The 17087-nt window shown below is 39.8% G+C and overlaps 1 protein-coding gene across 1 annotated transcript in view; it reads left to right on the top strand.

Moving 5' to 3' along the window:
- Nucleotides 1–651: 651 nt before the first annotated feature.
- FREM1 (FRAS1 related extracellular matrix 1) overlaps nt 652–17087 on the top strand; it is a gene marked incomplete at both ends in the record, with an annotated part of 56097 nt that continues 39661 nt past the window's right edge. Inside the window, 11 exons of the mRNA XM_084225107.1 lie at nt 652–879; nt 5981–6075; nt 6623–6924; nt 7421–7617; nt 8281–8604; nt 9946–10054; nt 11852–11983; nt 13487–13831; nt 14502–14644; nt 15215–15411; nt 16564–16654. Coding sequence (XP_084081233.1) covers nt 652–879; nt 5981–6075; nt 6623–6924; nt 7421–7617; nt 8281–8604; nt 9946–10054; nt 11852–11983; nt 13487–13831; nt 14502–14644; nt 15215–15411; nt 16564–16654 — 2163 coding nt within the window. The remainder of the gene's footprint in view (nt 880–5980; nt 6076–6622; nt 6925–7420; nt 7618–8280; nt 8605–9945; nt 10055–11851; nt 11984–13486; nt 13832–14501; nt 14645–15214; nt 15412–16563; nt 16655–17087) is intronic.

The following is a 17087-nucleotide window of genomic DNA, read 5'->3' as shown; positions in this document are numbered from 1 at the left end:
TTTGGGCTGTAACTTCAGTTATTTTGGAGGATTGTAGAAATTAGGCTTTTAAAAGTATTTCAATAGTGCTTGTTTAATGCCAGAATTTCTTTTTTTTTTTTGAGGTTATAAACATGAAAGATGAAGATTCACTGTAATTAGGGGCATGAGAAACTTGTGTAATTTATTTTCCATATTATCTTGTATTATTTATTTCTGTTGAATTTTTCTCAGACTTTGGGGTTTTCTGCTATTTTCTGATCATGTGTGCACTGAATGGTATTGAGATGAACTGCATTTGTCATAAATGGTGGAAGTATTTAGTATGTGTTAGTAATTTTGTTTTTATCCCTATAGCTGCCTGATGCCTTATAGCAATTTTCTTTCTCTTGTTTTTTTTTCAGGATGAACAAACGTTGAGAACACATTCATCATTTTGTCAGGCTTGACCAATGAATTTTATAAAAACCTAAGGATATTTTGAAAATATCTGCCCAATAACTGCCAAAACTTCAGTCAAGGAGAGCCTATTGATAGAAAACATGTCATAATATTTTTATCTGTGACTAATAATGCCTTCATTACATGGTGAAAGTTTGCTGGTGGAGGAAGAAGACTCCTTTTGCTAAGAAATTTTTTCAGTGGTGAAAAAGGCTGGCACTCCCTTATAACATGAAGCCTTTTGAGAAAGGCTGGCTGTTTCTCCTGCTGCCTGTCGCGTTAAGAGCTGTGTACTCCTCCTTTATCAGTGTGAACCTTGGGGTGAAAGTGATGAAGGGACAGTCTGTCTTCCTGTCAGAAGAAGACCTCAACTTTTCCATCCCCAGAGAGAAAGATGCCTGCAAAGTAGAAGTGATCAATGAGCCAATAACACGGAGGGTTGGGGAACTTACTCCACAGGTATTTAGGCTCTGTTTTGCTGCCTTGAGTGCTAGCGTGTGCCGGTCTTGGAGAAACTAAAAGGAGCTGCTTGATTGATTTTTGTTCTTCTTTTGGGTAGTGACTAAAAGGCATGAAAATGAATGGTGTGTGGGATTCAGCCTTTTGCTTAAGCAGACAGCAGGCAGAGAACCCTGAAATCCAAAAGCTGAGCTCAGTAGCACGAGTGCACAGAAGTGAGTCTGGTCAGAGTCTCCTTTCACAAGTGAAGAGTGGATATTTCAAAATTTCCAGTTAGGAGATATCCTCCAGTCTCTCAGCTGGTTATTTTTCTCCCATGAGGGTAACCAGTGCCCCTTGAATAATGCATAGCCCACTACAGCATTCTGAATTTTAGTCACGGAGCCATTACTTAAGGACCAATTAAGAAAAAATAATCGCATACAATAAGCACATTGTGTGCAGCGTTGTTTGTTCTGCTCTGCAACAGCCAAATTGTTAGCAGATGGCAAATACATTAAAACTCCGCTGTTTTCTGTTCAAATGTCAAGCTTGTAGGAATGACGAAATATATTTCACGTATTACCATTCTGCTACTCATCTGCTTTACAAATTGCCCACCTGAGTTGCAGCAGAAAGGAGCTGAACACAGTTGTCATGAAGATGTAATGTTATAGACAGAAGATAAATGGTTTTAATGGTTCATAACCAAGCAGGTTTTTGTGTTTGAAAAATTCTGGTTTGTGCCACAGCATATATTTTTTTGTGTGCTTGTGTATGAACGTAGTTTTTATCCTCCTTTCCAGGAGTTTTAGTGGCTTCTGAGAAGATAGGTGAAGGAGTACCAATCTCAATAGATTTTTCAAAACTTCTGGCTTGGTCATCAGTATTAATTTTGCAAACCACTGACAAGTACTTCAGCTGAATCAGCACTCCTAAGGAGCAGAGGCACACCAGGGAAAACAGGAGGTGATGGAAAGGACAATGTCTGATCTTCCCTAGAGACTGCCTTGAGTAGTGGAGTGCATCTGCTGAAACTACCCGGGGCTTGATTTCTGCCAGCCCAGGGACACAGACCACAGTACCCCAACTCTACTTCCCCAGTATAGCCTGGTCCTTGACTCCTACAAACATTGAATCACTAAGGCTGGAAGGATCTTGAAGAGCTTTGAATTCAACTATTAACGCAGCACTACCAAGTGCACTACAAACCATGTCCCTAAGACCTACCTCTATATAATTTTTGGATGTTTCCAAGTATGGTGATTCCTCCATTCCTTGGGGAACCTGTTTTAATGCCTGACCAACCTTTCAGTAAAGAAATTTTTAATAATATACAACCTAAATGAGAGGAGGAAAAGAGGGACTTACATGTGAAACCTACAGTGAACCTCTTCTGTAGGCAATCTGTGTGGCTGAGGAGTAACTTTGCTTTTAATTTCTGCCTCAGCTTCTATGAGGAGTAGGACCCAGGTATTTTGAAATATCCACTTTGTCCTGTGTAACCCAACACGTTTCAAGCACGTAGCTAGAGGCCCTTTTCAAGAGATCCCAGGACCTACACCTTATTTTCCAAACGACCTCCCCTCTCCCAGCCCCACATCTGTTAAGCACCTGTTCTGTCATGGCCCTGAATATCTGCCCAGGCAGTTGAGTGTGGAAGCTGCAGGCACAGGTGCAGGGGAAGAGCTCTGCTGGGCAGGTGGCCCTAGAGCACCAGGCTGGACAAAGACTCTGCCTGCTCCTGGTGCCTGAGCTTTCACCATTCCTGAAAAAGGTCCCATAGTCCAGATCTCCTTGTGCCACTCATGATCTTTCTGCAGGGAACTCTGCAGCCAGAAGATGTCTCTGGTATGATCTGGTTTACTTCCATTAAATTGGGTAATGTTCTAGGAATGTATGACAATTTAATTATAAATTGTAATTGAAAAGCAGTTGAAGTGGAAAAATCCAAAGCTCAACAGTAATTAGGAAAATATTTAGATTTCCTTTGTCTTACCCAGTGAATTTATAGACAATTAAAGTTGCCTGTTCATACAAAAAGAAAACATATCAGGAAACATAAACCAGATGTTTCTTTTTTGCAAAGCAGATTGTGTCTCAATACACATATAAACTGACTGTCAGTCAGTGGTAACGAACCTTTGTAGAAAGGTTCAAAATTTTCCAGTCTCTTGTTACCAATTAAGATGAGGAACTAATGATGTCTTAAAAATAAGGACATTAATTCTTTGATATGATTGGACCCAGTGGGATGCATCCCAGAGTCTTTAGGGAACTGGTTGATGTAGCTGCAAAGCCACGTGCCACAATATGTGAAAAGTCATGGCAGTCAGGTGAGGATGGCTACGGTGCCCATCCTATGAAAGGGTAGATCTTTCCTGGGAATTATTGACCTGTCAGTGTCTGCCTAGGAAAATCATGGAACAGATCCTACTGGAAGCTGTGCTAAGGCACATGGAGGACAAGGAGGTGATTCAAGACAGCCAGCGTGGCTTCACCAAGGACAGGTCCTGCCTGCCCAGCCCGTTGGCTTTCTGTGATGGAGTGGCTCCATCAGTGGGCCAGGGAAGGGCTCAGATGTCTTTTATCTGGACTTCCATAATCCCTTTGGTCTTGCTCCCCACAACACCCTTATGTAACCAAAATCCTATTGACTTTGAGGGCTCTACACTGATTTATGTCAGTGAAGAATCTTACTTTCAATGTACAAGATTAAACTTCTGAAACTACAATACAAGTGGGTTTTGTATATAATATACTTATTTTTTTTCTTCAAGATAGCATACCACATAACCACTTAATTTTATTTTCCGTTTTTGTTGATTTTCACATAAGATAGTCTAAAAGTAAATTAAATATTATTTTTAAGTAATAAATTAAGTATTTATTACTGAAATATCATGTTCCTTTATGTTAGTTTGTACTAAGAAAGAAAGGACATTAAGTAAGAAAAAGACATATTTTTTGTTTTTGTTTGAAAAAAAAGCAGAGCACATATTTCTACAGAATTTGAAAATAATGCACAACAGAACAGCCACAACATAGTCAGAACTTTCATCATATGAGAGTAATTTTGTTTTCCACATATTGTTCTTGTCTTTCCTTTCTAAGCAGTCCCAACAAATAAAACCAAGCATACTTCCCATACTTCCCACAGATCATTCCAAGAGGTTAATTCATGTATATATATGTCTGAAAATCACCTACCTCATCACTTAAAAAAATCCCAAAAAACAACTAAAAAAAGGAAAGACTTTGTACAATGCACTTCTTGATGGAAGTTAAAAGCAGGCAATAAATTTTAAAATTACTTGGAATATAGAAAAATTATCACATTGCTTGAGCACCTGAGAATGACTTCAGTGGAAGCAGACCCTCTCACTAATAATAAAAGCTGAGAAAAATCCATTGTCCATCCATTCTCCATTAGAGAAGGATGTAAGTTATATTCTGTGTAATGTTTAGAAAGAAACAAAGTTCAATAATTCCTAAATCTTTTTATGTAAATCATGAGGTGCTTCAGTTAAATATGTATTAACAATTAATTTAGAATTAAATAATTACATAAATTTTACACTTAAAGTCAGAGCATCCAAAGATTTTCTCTATGAGTTACACTTTCAGTCAAAGTTTTAGAACCTTACTAAAGTCCCTCAGTCATTTCACCATTGTTTACAGTAGTTAGGGAAATGAAGACAATTCATGCAAGGCATTTGCATGAATTGGCACAAAAAATAATTTTCATTATTCTTTTGTCATATTCTAAAAAATTACTGTCATTAAGAAATAACCTCTTCTTTTTTGGAGAAAAAAAAAGTGGCTAGTCAGTCAGCCATATAGATATATTAATTGCTCTTAGTTATGGCCTTATTATGCCTGTTAGTGAGTGCTGAACAGTTTTCACTTTAGTCTGTGGAAATCCATATAACCATTTGTGAATTCTGCTCCCAAAAAATGCAGGGAAAACTATGTTTAGATTCACAGTGAAATGCTTAGGAAATGCAGTGATTTTGGTTTCTTGCTGGCTAGAATACGCCCTTTCTCTCTGTAGATATGAAAAATTAGCATCTTCCATTCCCCATGGACTGCACAGGGATTCCCTTTTATCACAAAGTTAACATAGTCTATCAATGCTAGGAGCTTTCAGCTAGTGTTTCAGAAAAGAAACAATACTGCATGGGAATTATAAACTGCCAGTCTTGCCAATTGCAGTATTTGAGAACATGGAAATTGTATTCCTCAGAATGCAGATCCCTTATCCAAAGAATGGGTGTGTCAAAGCAATCTTTTTTTTCTATGCGTGTCAGGCATGTTTCCTCATTGCCTTGCTTTCACAAGCCAACCAACCATTAAATAAATCAATCTGCCTTAGATGGTTAAACTGTGGACAGACAGACCCACAAATTTTTCCTGTATCAGGTATGTTGTAAGAATTAGTCTATTTTGAATTAGCTGGTAGGAAAGCAGGTGTCTGCTTGCTTTTGTGCTGTGGATTACACTGATTTTGGGGCTGGATATTTGTATGGCACAGAGATGATGTCTGATCTAGAAAAGAGCTACTGGTACAAAGTCAGTGTCACAAAAACTGGGGACAACTCTACGTTAGGGAAGTTTCTAACAGAAATTTCACTGGGTCGTGCTACTGTGGTATAGTTGTCGAGGACATAAAGCAAGATTACTATATAATCAAGCTATTGTCATGAGCAACTGTAAAAGTCAATAAATCTCAAATTATAATGCTGGAACTGCTGGCTTTTCAGCACCACTGCAGTTGTATGTACTGCTGGGTATATCCACACCCTTAACTCCGCAGGCTGAAGTGGTAAAAAAGGTGGGGTCAAACTGTTTGCTGTACTGGGGAGGGACTTGGCAGCCTGAAACAATCACATACAACCTTTGCCCTTCTGATTGTGGCACACAGGCAGCCCCGTGTGATGTGGTTGCTCTGACTCTCACTGGGAGATTACAGTAGAGGTGAATGCCTGTTCACAGAAATGAGCTACGTATTAAACATTTTGTTAGTCTGATGTATTCCAGGCACTCAGAGAGAAGTGGAGCAGGGGCTGTGAAGTTAACATCTTTAGCAGTGTGGTGCCAGTCTATTCTTTCTCCTTCACAGGTTTTTGACTGTCACTTCCTTCCTAATGAAGTCAAATACACCCACAAAGGATGTCCTCTTTTAGATGAAGACATGGTCATGCTTAGGCTGTACAGGTAAGCAGCAGCAGCAGATCACACTTCACTGTTACCAGGAGCCAAGCTGACCTTAGGAAGAGCAAGCAGTCCAATTTTTACAGTTAAAGCATGTTCTGCTGTACATGTTATAGCTACTTAGATCCATTAGCTGCATCATTAGTCAAGAAGTGACCATCTGTTTACAGAAATATTTGTCACCATGTATTGCAGACACGCTCATTTAACGTGTATTGTGTATTGCTGGCTTATTACACAAAACCAGTGATTTTTCATTATGCTGTGGAAAATGGCAACAGCACTTTCAGAGTACTGCATGTTCTCTGCCATCCTGCTGACAGGGACAGACACTCTCATATACACACAGAGAGTGACCTCTTCACACACACACACCCTTATAAGTAGGGGAATTTGGGCTGCAGGATCTAGGTTATGGTGATTCAAGGCTTGAGCACACAAGAGAGAAATCAGTTCAAGTAATTCCGTTTCAAAGATGAGGACAATGCCCAAATCACAAAGCCACAGAAGATGGCAGGAAGCATAACTAATTTTTTTCTGTCACTTGCAGGTTTACAGAAACAGAAACGTTTGTAGAAACATTCACCCTTCATGTGCAGCTACTTGAGCCAGACTGTAACATCATAAAAATGCGCTCCCAGGCGTTGGAGGTCCCTGAATACTACGGTCTGTCTAGGGTGATTGACAAGAACGTCCTCACCTTTGATTACGACAGGAAGATAAACCTGGATTGCACCATTTCCATAATCTCTTCAGAAACTCACCTGCCTGCTCACGGCCAGCTTATCTCTGGGAAAGCGCAGCAAGGGCAGTTTCGTGGAGATCAGCCGTGGGGCTTCTTCCCTGGCACTAGTATGACGTGCTTTTCTTGTTTGCATTAGCGCCTTCAAAGAGAGGCAGCAGATTAAGTCTGGAGCAGTGGGTTGTTTCAGGCGTGCTGTGTAACAGTGGGTCGTGTGAAGTTTAATGAACAGCTTGAGCTATTGTGGGCAGGGAAGGGACATGAAGCTTTTGTGAGGCACCACGCAGATCACAGATCTGGGTCAATAATTCCTTGGCTGGATTCTGTTTCTGGCCCACGGATGTGTGGACCAATGTGACAGCTTTGTGTGCACCAAGACTCAGTAGAAACAGCACAGGTAATTGCTGGAGGCAGCACCTAACCAAAACACCAAGGTAGGATGGAGTTGGAAGGCATCAGATGGAAACAAAATCCTGTAGGAGAAATTAAGGGAAGGAGCCCTACTTCTCATCACACTGTCTCTCTCAGGGGTACTTTAGCTATGTGGGCAGGTTCCTCATGGTGGTTTCTGCTCTGGTAACTTTCACTATTGCTTTTGGGTTACAGAGCACAGCCTGGGCCAACCGTGCAGGAACAGGAGCTGTGCACTGGGACTAGGAGACATGAACAACATAAAGATGACTTGTGAAGAATTTCTGAGGATGGGAATTCAGTATCGACACCTTGACCCCCCCTCACCTGACACTGATTATATTCCTGTGAGGTTGGATCTCTCAGACAGCAGAAGCAAAACGCTGCACAAGGTAGGTTTTTATGCAAGTTTATGATGTCTGGTTGTCATCCTGTGGTTTTTGTTGTTGTTGTTTCTTTTTCAATATTTTTTTTGCTCCCTGTCACATTTGAAGAGAGATAGAGAGCCTTTAAATTTTTTCAGTTCTTAGAAATTTGCCAGCTAAGCTAATGAAAGGCATTATCTCCATGCCTCTGTGATTAGACCATTATGGCTATAGAGAAACACCTCTGATTGATTACTGCCAGACATAAGTAGTTTATCCTGAGAGAAAAATTAATTCTGGCATAATTCCACAATTTTGTACAGCATGATCTACACTGACTTCAGCATACACAGTAATTATAAGTTAAGAGCTCTGTGAACATATTCAGTTAATAATAATTAATAGCTTGTGCATGTTTCTGTCAGATAAAGTTATTCATTAAACTCCCATCAAATTAAGTAAGTAATTTCAGCCCCAAATTAAGGACACAAATAAGACTAGCGAACCTGAAAGTCATATTCATGATGTCTCAATATTTACTCTAGGCATTTTCTAATTAAAATATTTTAATTTTTCTTTTCAAAATAGTTATTGCTTTAACATGATTTGCCATGTGAAGCTAGAAGAAATTTTATTTACTTTTTCACTTTACTTTGCCTTTTCAGTTGTCCCATTTTTTTCCTGTTGTAGACGGAGTATGCATGGCTCCCTGTTCAGATTAGAGGTGCTGTTCCCAACCAAATACCAAAAGCTGCCCCAATGGCAAAGCTCCTCCTGGAAGTAGATCAATTTATTTTAACCCCTATTACAACCACAACCATTGATGCTGAAGACAATGAAACTCCAAAGTCCCTGCTTGTATTCAACATTACCAAGCCACCCCTGCAAGGCTTTATCACTCACCTCTCTGACCACACAAAACCTGTTGGCTCCTTCACGTGGAAGGATCTCAGTGACACCCTCATTGCTTATCAGCCTCCAAACAACAGCCACACAGAGAGGAGGAATTATGAGGTAACAGTGGGATGTGTGAACGTTTGCTGGTTTTCACCTCCTCAAGATTTAGTAAAATGGAAATAAATGTAGTTGTGTGTAATGGATATTTTTCGGGGAAAAATGTTTTTAAAACTATATGCAATACAGGAGGAGAGGCAAAATCATTTACCACTTTCTCCTATGACACATAGATGTTTATTGCTCACTCCATAAGAATTTCTTTGTACTGAAAACCTTTTATCCCCTCTGACTGAGAAATACTTAAACAGGATTTCTTTTAGGAAGAGGAATAGTGAAATAACAGTGCTTGTCCTTCTACCCAAGAGGCTTTGGAAAGATCAGTGGTGCCTTTTCCACACAGCTTTTATCCCTGCATGATGTTACTGATCCCTGTGACCTCTGCAGAGGGGACATATTTAAAGTAATGAAAGGCAGACCAGTTAAAGGCCAGGACTGCTCTTTGGCCTTACAGCCTGCCTGCTGTGATAATGGTGGTTTAGGGGTAACAAAAAAGGGCTCCCAGCAATTCCTGCTGGGAGTAGTAAAATGTCTCTAACACAGAGAGTGTGATGCAAATGATGAATGAGTTCAGGCTTCTGTCTGCAGGTTCTTGAGTAAGTTATGAAATAAGTGTCTGATAAGTTACTTAGGGAATTATCCAATCAAAGCAAATGGTAGGTACTAAAGTAATAAAAGTGAATAAACAGGAAATCAGAGCAAGGTAAGCTGAGGAAATGGTTGCCTGGAAAGCAGAGGAACAGCAACAGTAACTGGTGATTGATGTCCACGACACTTGTCTCACTTTTTTTCTCGGCTGCCACAGGAGCCTCATTTCCTTGTTTCCTTAAAGAGAGGACCAGACATCCTACCAAAACACCTGCTCCTTAAGTGCCTCATCTCTGTTCTGCTTTCAGCATTGTCTGATTGCAGACTCAAGAATTTGATAGTTCTGGAGTCTGAAAACTCAAGAGTTTGATTTTTAAATTTTTTTTTCTGTACTAGTGCATATATTTTCTGTCATATCTATTTCTGGTCCTACACATCTTAAAAGAGCATGAAATGTCTCCTCCACTTTTATTACTACTCGTTAAAAAAAGCTCTAGATTAATTGATTATTTTACTGTACCCCAAATAAAATGAAAATTACACACACTACAAACTAAGCTTCACAGAATTCACTGCAAAGAGGGCTCAGTTTGGTGCAGAACTTCTGTGACTCTTTTTAGAAGCTAAATCAAGTCTTATTCATTAACACATTATCAGATGCCTGTAATATCTCTCAGAAGAGAATGCACTACATGTTTTGGAGTGCATTTGGTTTCCAGTTTTCAATAAGCAGTTTATCTGTTTTCACAACAGGTGGAATTTGAGGTGCATGACTTCTACTTTGAAAGGAGTTTGCCAATCACTGTACATCTTTCTATCAGAACAACAGATACAAATGCCCCTCGGGTTTCGTGGAATACAGGTGAGATTTCTTAAGCTAAGTTAATTTTGCTTGAGAATCAGTAACATTTTGACACACATATTTGACAAAGCTCTAAAAATCAGATTTACACCTGGAGTCTAAGGATCATTAAACTGAAAAGGAGCAGGAATCTATTTTCCCTATATCCATTTTGGAGGGAACATGTTACAACAACTTGAAAAAGATCTAATAACTGGAATGAAAAATAAAGAAAAAATGGAGTTACAGGAAAACTGTGATTTATTTATACAGCATTTTCTTGATGAATGACCTGTACATAGAAAAGTATGAATATTAAGGACAAATATATGATGGAATAGGAAAAGAGGGGTAGCACATGGAAAAGACCGAGGCTTATTGATGTTGTTTAAAGTGGAAGTGTGCAAAAATTAACAACTAGGAACCAGCATTTGAAGCCTGGAAACCTTACAGGGTTGGGTCTAATTCAAACAGATTTATAATGCCTGCTCTAGAAAGGGAACAGTGTCTCTCATCTAGAGTGCATTTATATTTAATCATCAAAAGGAAAATATATAAGATCAAACATGTCTGGGAATTAACACCAGGGAAAGTGCAGTTTTCCTATGGTAGGAAAGGAAAGGAGCTGAGAAGAAGGTACCTCATGTCTTCCAGAGAAACCTCACCTGAAATGACTGTGTAATTAAGAAGGAGCACTGTCCTCTCTCAGGAGGATCAACATATGTTTTTAACTGCAGACTCACTAAAGAATCTAAATGCCCAGTTTCAGACATTGTGAGATTTCAAGTGCAATGCTCCTGTTGGTGCAAATGTCCAGAAATGTGCCTCATTAGATTAGCAGATAATTAGAAGCCAGATGTCGAGGAAATTTCCTGCCTTACCTTTCAGATACCCCTCTCTGTGAGCCACAATTGCACTGCCCAAGACTCACTGCTGGGACTGAAGCCATTCTCAGCATGTGGCTCCAGTGACCTGATGGATGTCCTGCTTGACTTCCTACACTCACCACACACACACACACACAGACAACTTTCTGTTACTGGCTCAGTCTGGGTTTCCCATATCAGAATCCTAGCTGTCTGTTTCCTTTATGTAATTTAACTGTGGCGCAGCAGCCCAAAATTAGCTCAAACTGGGAGTCTCCAGGGAGGGACCCTGAACGAAGGAATCCCTGACTTTTATAGCCCCACAATCTGTGTGTACTTGTTCCAGTGGTGATATTTGTTCTTGCTGCAGTCTCTGGGTGACCAGACACACCCCGTGCCCTCTTTTAGACAAAGGGTCATGCCCATTGATGGTTCTTTGCCTGGGGCTTCAGATATTTCCCCCCAACCAGGACACAATATGCAATTTGCACGTGAAGCTACCTGCACATTCTGCAACATCAGAATTGGTTATTTCTCTGAAAAAGATTGCTTAAAGACAATGAAAAAATTCAAGTATGTCAGAAGCTGTTATCAGACTTTTAGGTGGCCTGAGAATCATAGCATTATAGAAGTATTAAGGTTGAAAAGAACCTCCAAATTTATCTTCATCTGAATATCACCGTGCTGACTAAATTGTATCGTGAAGTGCCATGTCTGCTTGTTTTTTGAACGCTTCCAGTGATAGTGACTCCACTACTGCCCTGGGGAGCTTGTTGCAAAGCTAAATTTCTCTTTCAGTGTAGAAATTTTTCCTCATATCTAAACCCCCGCTGGAATGCCCTTCACACATAGATGTGCAGATAGAATTAAATGTTCTGGGTTTTTTCTCTGGCTGGAAACACCTTCAGAAACTTTAGATGCTGACAGTGATGTAAATCTCTGCTCTTTGCAGGCCTCAACCTCCTAGAGGGGCAATCCCGACCCATCACCTGGCAGCACTTCCAAATTGTAGACAATGATGACATCCAAAATGTTCGCTTGGTCACAGTTGATGGCTTACAGCATGGGCGGCTGTCAGTCAGAGGTAGGTAATCTCAGCTGCAGAGATTGGAAAAATCTCCTCTATGATAAAACAACAGCTCTGCTCCCTCTGCTGACCACCTTCCCCTAATACAACCATGATAGGAATGGGTATTAGAAACAGGAATGTTCAAAAAATTCAATATTTAAACCTTTACTTTCCTAATGTATGTTTACACTCCAAAGGCAAAATTTTAAAGAAATCAGCTATGCTTTCATTGAGAAACATGATTTGGGAAAAAGAGAGTCAATACATTTTCAGTTCTTACATTTTTGCTTGCTCATTTTAAGGAATGCCAAGTGATTTTGTTTTGTTGGCAAATACAGACAACATTTGGATATAGTTGTTACTGGCAGGTTTAAGGTTTATTTCAGAGAGTTGAAATTAAATTAGACTTCTAACTCATTAGCCTTCTGCATTATCAATATCACTAGTTTTACTTTCTAGCATATCAGTCACCACAGTGCTTGGGAAAAAGATTATGTAATGGAAATCACTCTGCTCTTGGCAGGGTGGGAACATGCGCCGCTATCAATGCTGAGTTTTTTTGATAGTTAAATGTATTCATGTAAAATGCACAACCTAAAGACAGATTAAAAAACTATTTAAAGAAAACAAAAGGTGGTATTTTGAATATAGCAGACATAGAAACTATTCAGAAGTAAACTTAACTCCAGGAAACTCCTGGCAAGTAGTCCAGTGTCTGCAAGATCATCTTCCTGCAAAGCTACAGACTGGAGCTGTGTGTTGTCAGCAGTGCTGGGTGGGTTCAGACCCAGCGCTGGGGAGACTGTGCAGCCAGCCAGGGCCATCTCCTGCCTGTGCATCCTGCCTTTGGGGGTTTCTCAGGATACCATGCCCCAGCCAGAGGTGGGTATTCTATCTCCAGGGACTATGCCTTATTCTCTTTTGTCTCTCCTCATGCTAAGGAAAACATCAGCACAATTTCTGGCAATTGTCTTTTTTTTTGTAAAACCTTAGAGGAATTCTTGTCTCTTTTCTTGGTGGCCCTGGGGAGATCATACCTTTTAGTGCCACTTGCAGTTCTTGAATCCTTTAGCTTGCCTAATAACACAATATACAGACCATAACCTCAATATACCAAAATCCCTACATCATTATATTTTACTTGAAATGAAATCCTGATCTTTAATTATATATATGGATATATTCTTTGATGCTTTAAATATCTGTATAATGCTCTGACAAGAAAGTAGGGGTTGAAATTAAAGTGGAAACAATCACAGTTAAAAATCCTTGATGTCTCAGGTTACCTTAAGTGACATTTGGAGGATTTTCTCTGCTGTCACAGTTACAAATTTTGCATTCTTATTAGCTACTCCAACCTCTACAAACTTTTTTTTGGTAGGTGAAGTTACATTTGATTTTTCTAGTTAGCAACATGTTGTTCATCTGTCTACCTCAATAATCTTCATATTAGTGGAAAGATACTCTTCTGGGCTCTACCACACATTTTTGATGTGTTTTCTTCCACTGTTTTGGCAGGAGGGAAAGGATTCACGTTCACTGTCTCTGACATTCAGGCTGGAGTTGTCCGCTACCATCATGATGACAGCGACTCTACTAAGGACTTTGTGGTATTTAGAATTTTTGATGGCTCCCACAGTATTCGCCACAAGTTTCCAATAAACATTCTCCCCAAAGATGATAGCCCTCCATTTCTGATCAGCAATGTGGTCATGGAGATTCAAGAGGGACAGACAATCCTGATTCAGCGCTCCATGCTTCATGCTTCGGACATGGATTCCAGCGATGACTACATAATGTTCAATATTACCAAGCCACCCCAAGCTGGAGAAGTCTTGAAAAAGCCTGGACCAAACTTGATAGGTAATGAAGTACATCCATGAAAGTACACTTTTCTTTGTCCCCTCCTTTTAAAAATACAGTAAATTTTACAGTCAGATGCCTTATTTTGGCTCAGGACAAATAATGGCAAATTTGGACTTATGTCATTGTAGTGTAAAAACCCCATGACTAATTGATGTTGGTCCCTGCACTTGCATAAATGTCCTTGTGTACACAATTTATCCTGTAATTTTTCCATTTTGAGTCCATTTTCCTGCAGTTCTTTACTCTGGAAAAAGTATTAGGCCAATCAGGAGTTAGTTTACGTGCAAGGATCTGTGACAAACTCAGAGCTAAGACATGATCCTAATTATGCTAGATGATGAGAAAACTCTTCTTCCATGTAACAACCCAGAAATTCCTGTGCTAGCTGTAGAGGCTGCTAGTCCTGCAAATTCTCTTCTGACTTTTGAACAGGGCTTTCGGCCTGTTTGCTTCATTTTTTGAATGATCTTTAAGTGACACAGAAAAGAAATTGATGGTGATCTTCAGAGAATGTGGAAGACAATGAGAGAACATTTTGAAGGACTTGCTCCAGTTAGGGTGAAAAAGAGGACATTATACTTCCTGAATTAGCTGGACAGCTATTAACTTTAATGTAGTATTAAAACAATGGAGTGTTCAATAGAAGATGAATTCTTCATTTCAACAGGGTATTCTGTCAACAGTTTTCTTCAGAGGGATCTATTTAATGGAATGATTTATTATCGTCATTTGGGAGGAGAAGTGTTTGAGGATTCCCTTGAGTTTGTGCTATGCGATAGCCATGACCCTCCAAATCTCTCAGAGCCGCAGGTATGGAATGGAAGTATCTTTGCAGTCTCCTGAATTTTTTCTTCAAATGGCTGATATCTTAAATGTTCTGACAGACTTTCAAATAAAAGTGGTAGGGATTTTTTCTGATAACAGTCATCACAACAAACAGCGTTCTTTAGGGCTATTTCTTGTTCTTGCTTTCAGTGGGGTGGTTCTCTCCCTGGCTGAATAGAGTCAAGTTCATCGAAAAGACTTCTTCCTATGCAAAAGACCAAAATGCTGAAAACAAATCATATTTGGGGACAGTACAAAAAAATTAAACAACCATCCTGAAGTCAATGGAAAACAGACTATTTTTTTTAATGCAAGAGCCCAACATACTGAATTTAACTTTGCATTTAATTTAAAGGGGAAAACTCTAAGATTCAAAAGCTTTGCCTTTAACTGTTGTATACCTCCATTAATCACATGTTGATGATATGGCATGACAGCCACATCCAGTATCTCACAGTCCAGTGATCCACTTCTGTGTGCTTGTTGGTTAACAGCTGCTTGGGACCCTCTTACTGAGAGCAATGGCTGATGATTCTACTGTCTCCCCAACTGCAGGTGATGGTGGTTCACATTATCCCTGTGGATGATCAGCTCCCCAGAGAAGCTCCAGGAGTGACCCGCCACCTGGTTGTTAAGGAGACTGAGATTTCTCACCTAACTAAGAAACATCTCCACTTCATAGATGTGGAAGAGCAAGACAGGGAGCTCACATACACCATAACCACTTCCCCATTTTTCTCTTGCACCCATGGGTAGGTGCAACCTGACATAGCTTTCAGATGGGACAGGGGAATAACCCATGTAAGAGCAGCAGCCTCAGTGGCAGCAACATACTCGTGCCTCAAGTTCTTCTGTTTGTTGAAAGTGCAGGTGCCAATAGTGGATGCAGCTCTCCTATTGATGATTAAGGGAAAGCTAGAGCCTGAAGCAACAGAGTAATACACAGAGTAATAGCAAATAGGTAATTCATAGTTGAACAAGAAATAAGAAGGAGTAAATCTTGTGAAATACTTTCCTTTTGTTTGATATGCTTTTTACACTGACTTTTGGGATTCTGTACAGCCTCAGGCACAAGTCACAGCACCTCTTCTTACTGTTAGAATGGGGCTAATCTGTGCCTGCCCCAGGCTGAGACCAGGAGGTGCAGCAGCTTTTTCAAGAATATGTATCAGACACTCCTGATTGTGGACTAGGAAGATGTGGAGCAGAAAACAGGCAAAATACATTGTAGGAGCAAGGGAGGTGTGGAATGATGGGTGCAATAGCAGTTTACATCACTGACGCTGTGATCTCATTACATCAGCAACAATTTGCTAAATGAAAAGTTTTAAATCCAGAAATTGCATGGTTTAAGCTGAAGATTAACACTTTCAATTTTGACCTCAAGAGTCAAAGGATCATTATGCAGCTGGGGGAGAAGGCTGTTTTCCTAATCAGTCAAATAGCCTCGTGGTTATCCAGTTTGCTGGTTACTGCTGTTGGAAAGCTGGGCTGCTGGAAATGGTTAATTTCAGAGTTTATAAGATGCATGAAACTAGAAATAATTAATTATTCCACTTACAGATAAATGCAGGTGTGCAAGTAATAATAGTAATACTGTGATGGACTAGACTGGCAGGTAGTGTAAATAGTATCTGGGGTGTGTAGAGACACACTTGCAGTAATTCCAGAGCTTGCTTATGAGATTAGTTTTCATTATCATCCTGAAAAGTATTTCTTTTGGTCAGTTTTCTGTGGTAATGTTAGAATGGATAACAAGGATGGAAGAAAGGAAAATGTTTTTCCTTTCAATGAAGCTGGAAGTACGAAGCTAATTTGAAATGCAAGATTGAGTGAGCTATGCTGCTGTTTTTATTGTTCGTTGGTATTGCTAGCCAAGATGTGACACACGTATTTTTGTGTAGCTACTCAGATGCTGGGAAGCTGTTTATGGTGGACACCATCCCCAAACTGGTCAAGGATCCTGCTGCTCTTGCACTGCGGTCATTTACTCAGGTTTGTTATGCTACCTGATACCATAACGAGTTCTAAACAATTAAGAAAAGTTACAAGCATACAGCTTTTATTTGTCAGGAAAACAAGAGGTGAAAACTGAGGAGCAGTACTCTCAGTCTCTGCTTAAGAAGCTCAGAACTCTGCTATTCCAATACCAGATTTTAAAACAAATTTCTATCATGTTTCTGTTTTGCAATATGTAAACACAAATGTCCTAAAACCAGCGGGGCCTACAGTTGCTTGGGTAGGCTGAATTTGGCTTCACATGATGAAAGAGGAATGAAAAAGAATGCAAAATGTGGAAATGAGATCTTGGACAGTTTCTTGCTTCACCTCAGTGTCTCTACCAGTAGATACTAGTAGCACAGGATAGAACAGGCTAGAATAAACTTTTTCTGGATTTTGTAATTCAGTTTTCATGCTTTTGTATCTG

Source organism: Fringilla coelebs, assembly GCF_963513975.1.
Source record: "Fringilla coelebs genome assembly, chromosome: Z".
NCBI lineage: Eukaryota > Metazoa > Chordata > Aves > Passeriformes > Fringillidae > Fringilla > Fringilla coelebs.
This window is presented reverse-complemented; position numbering and strand designations above follow the sequence as displayed.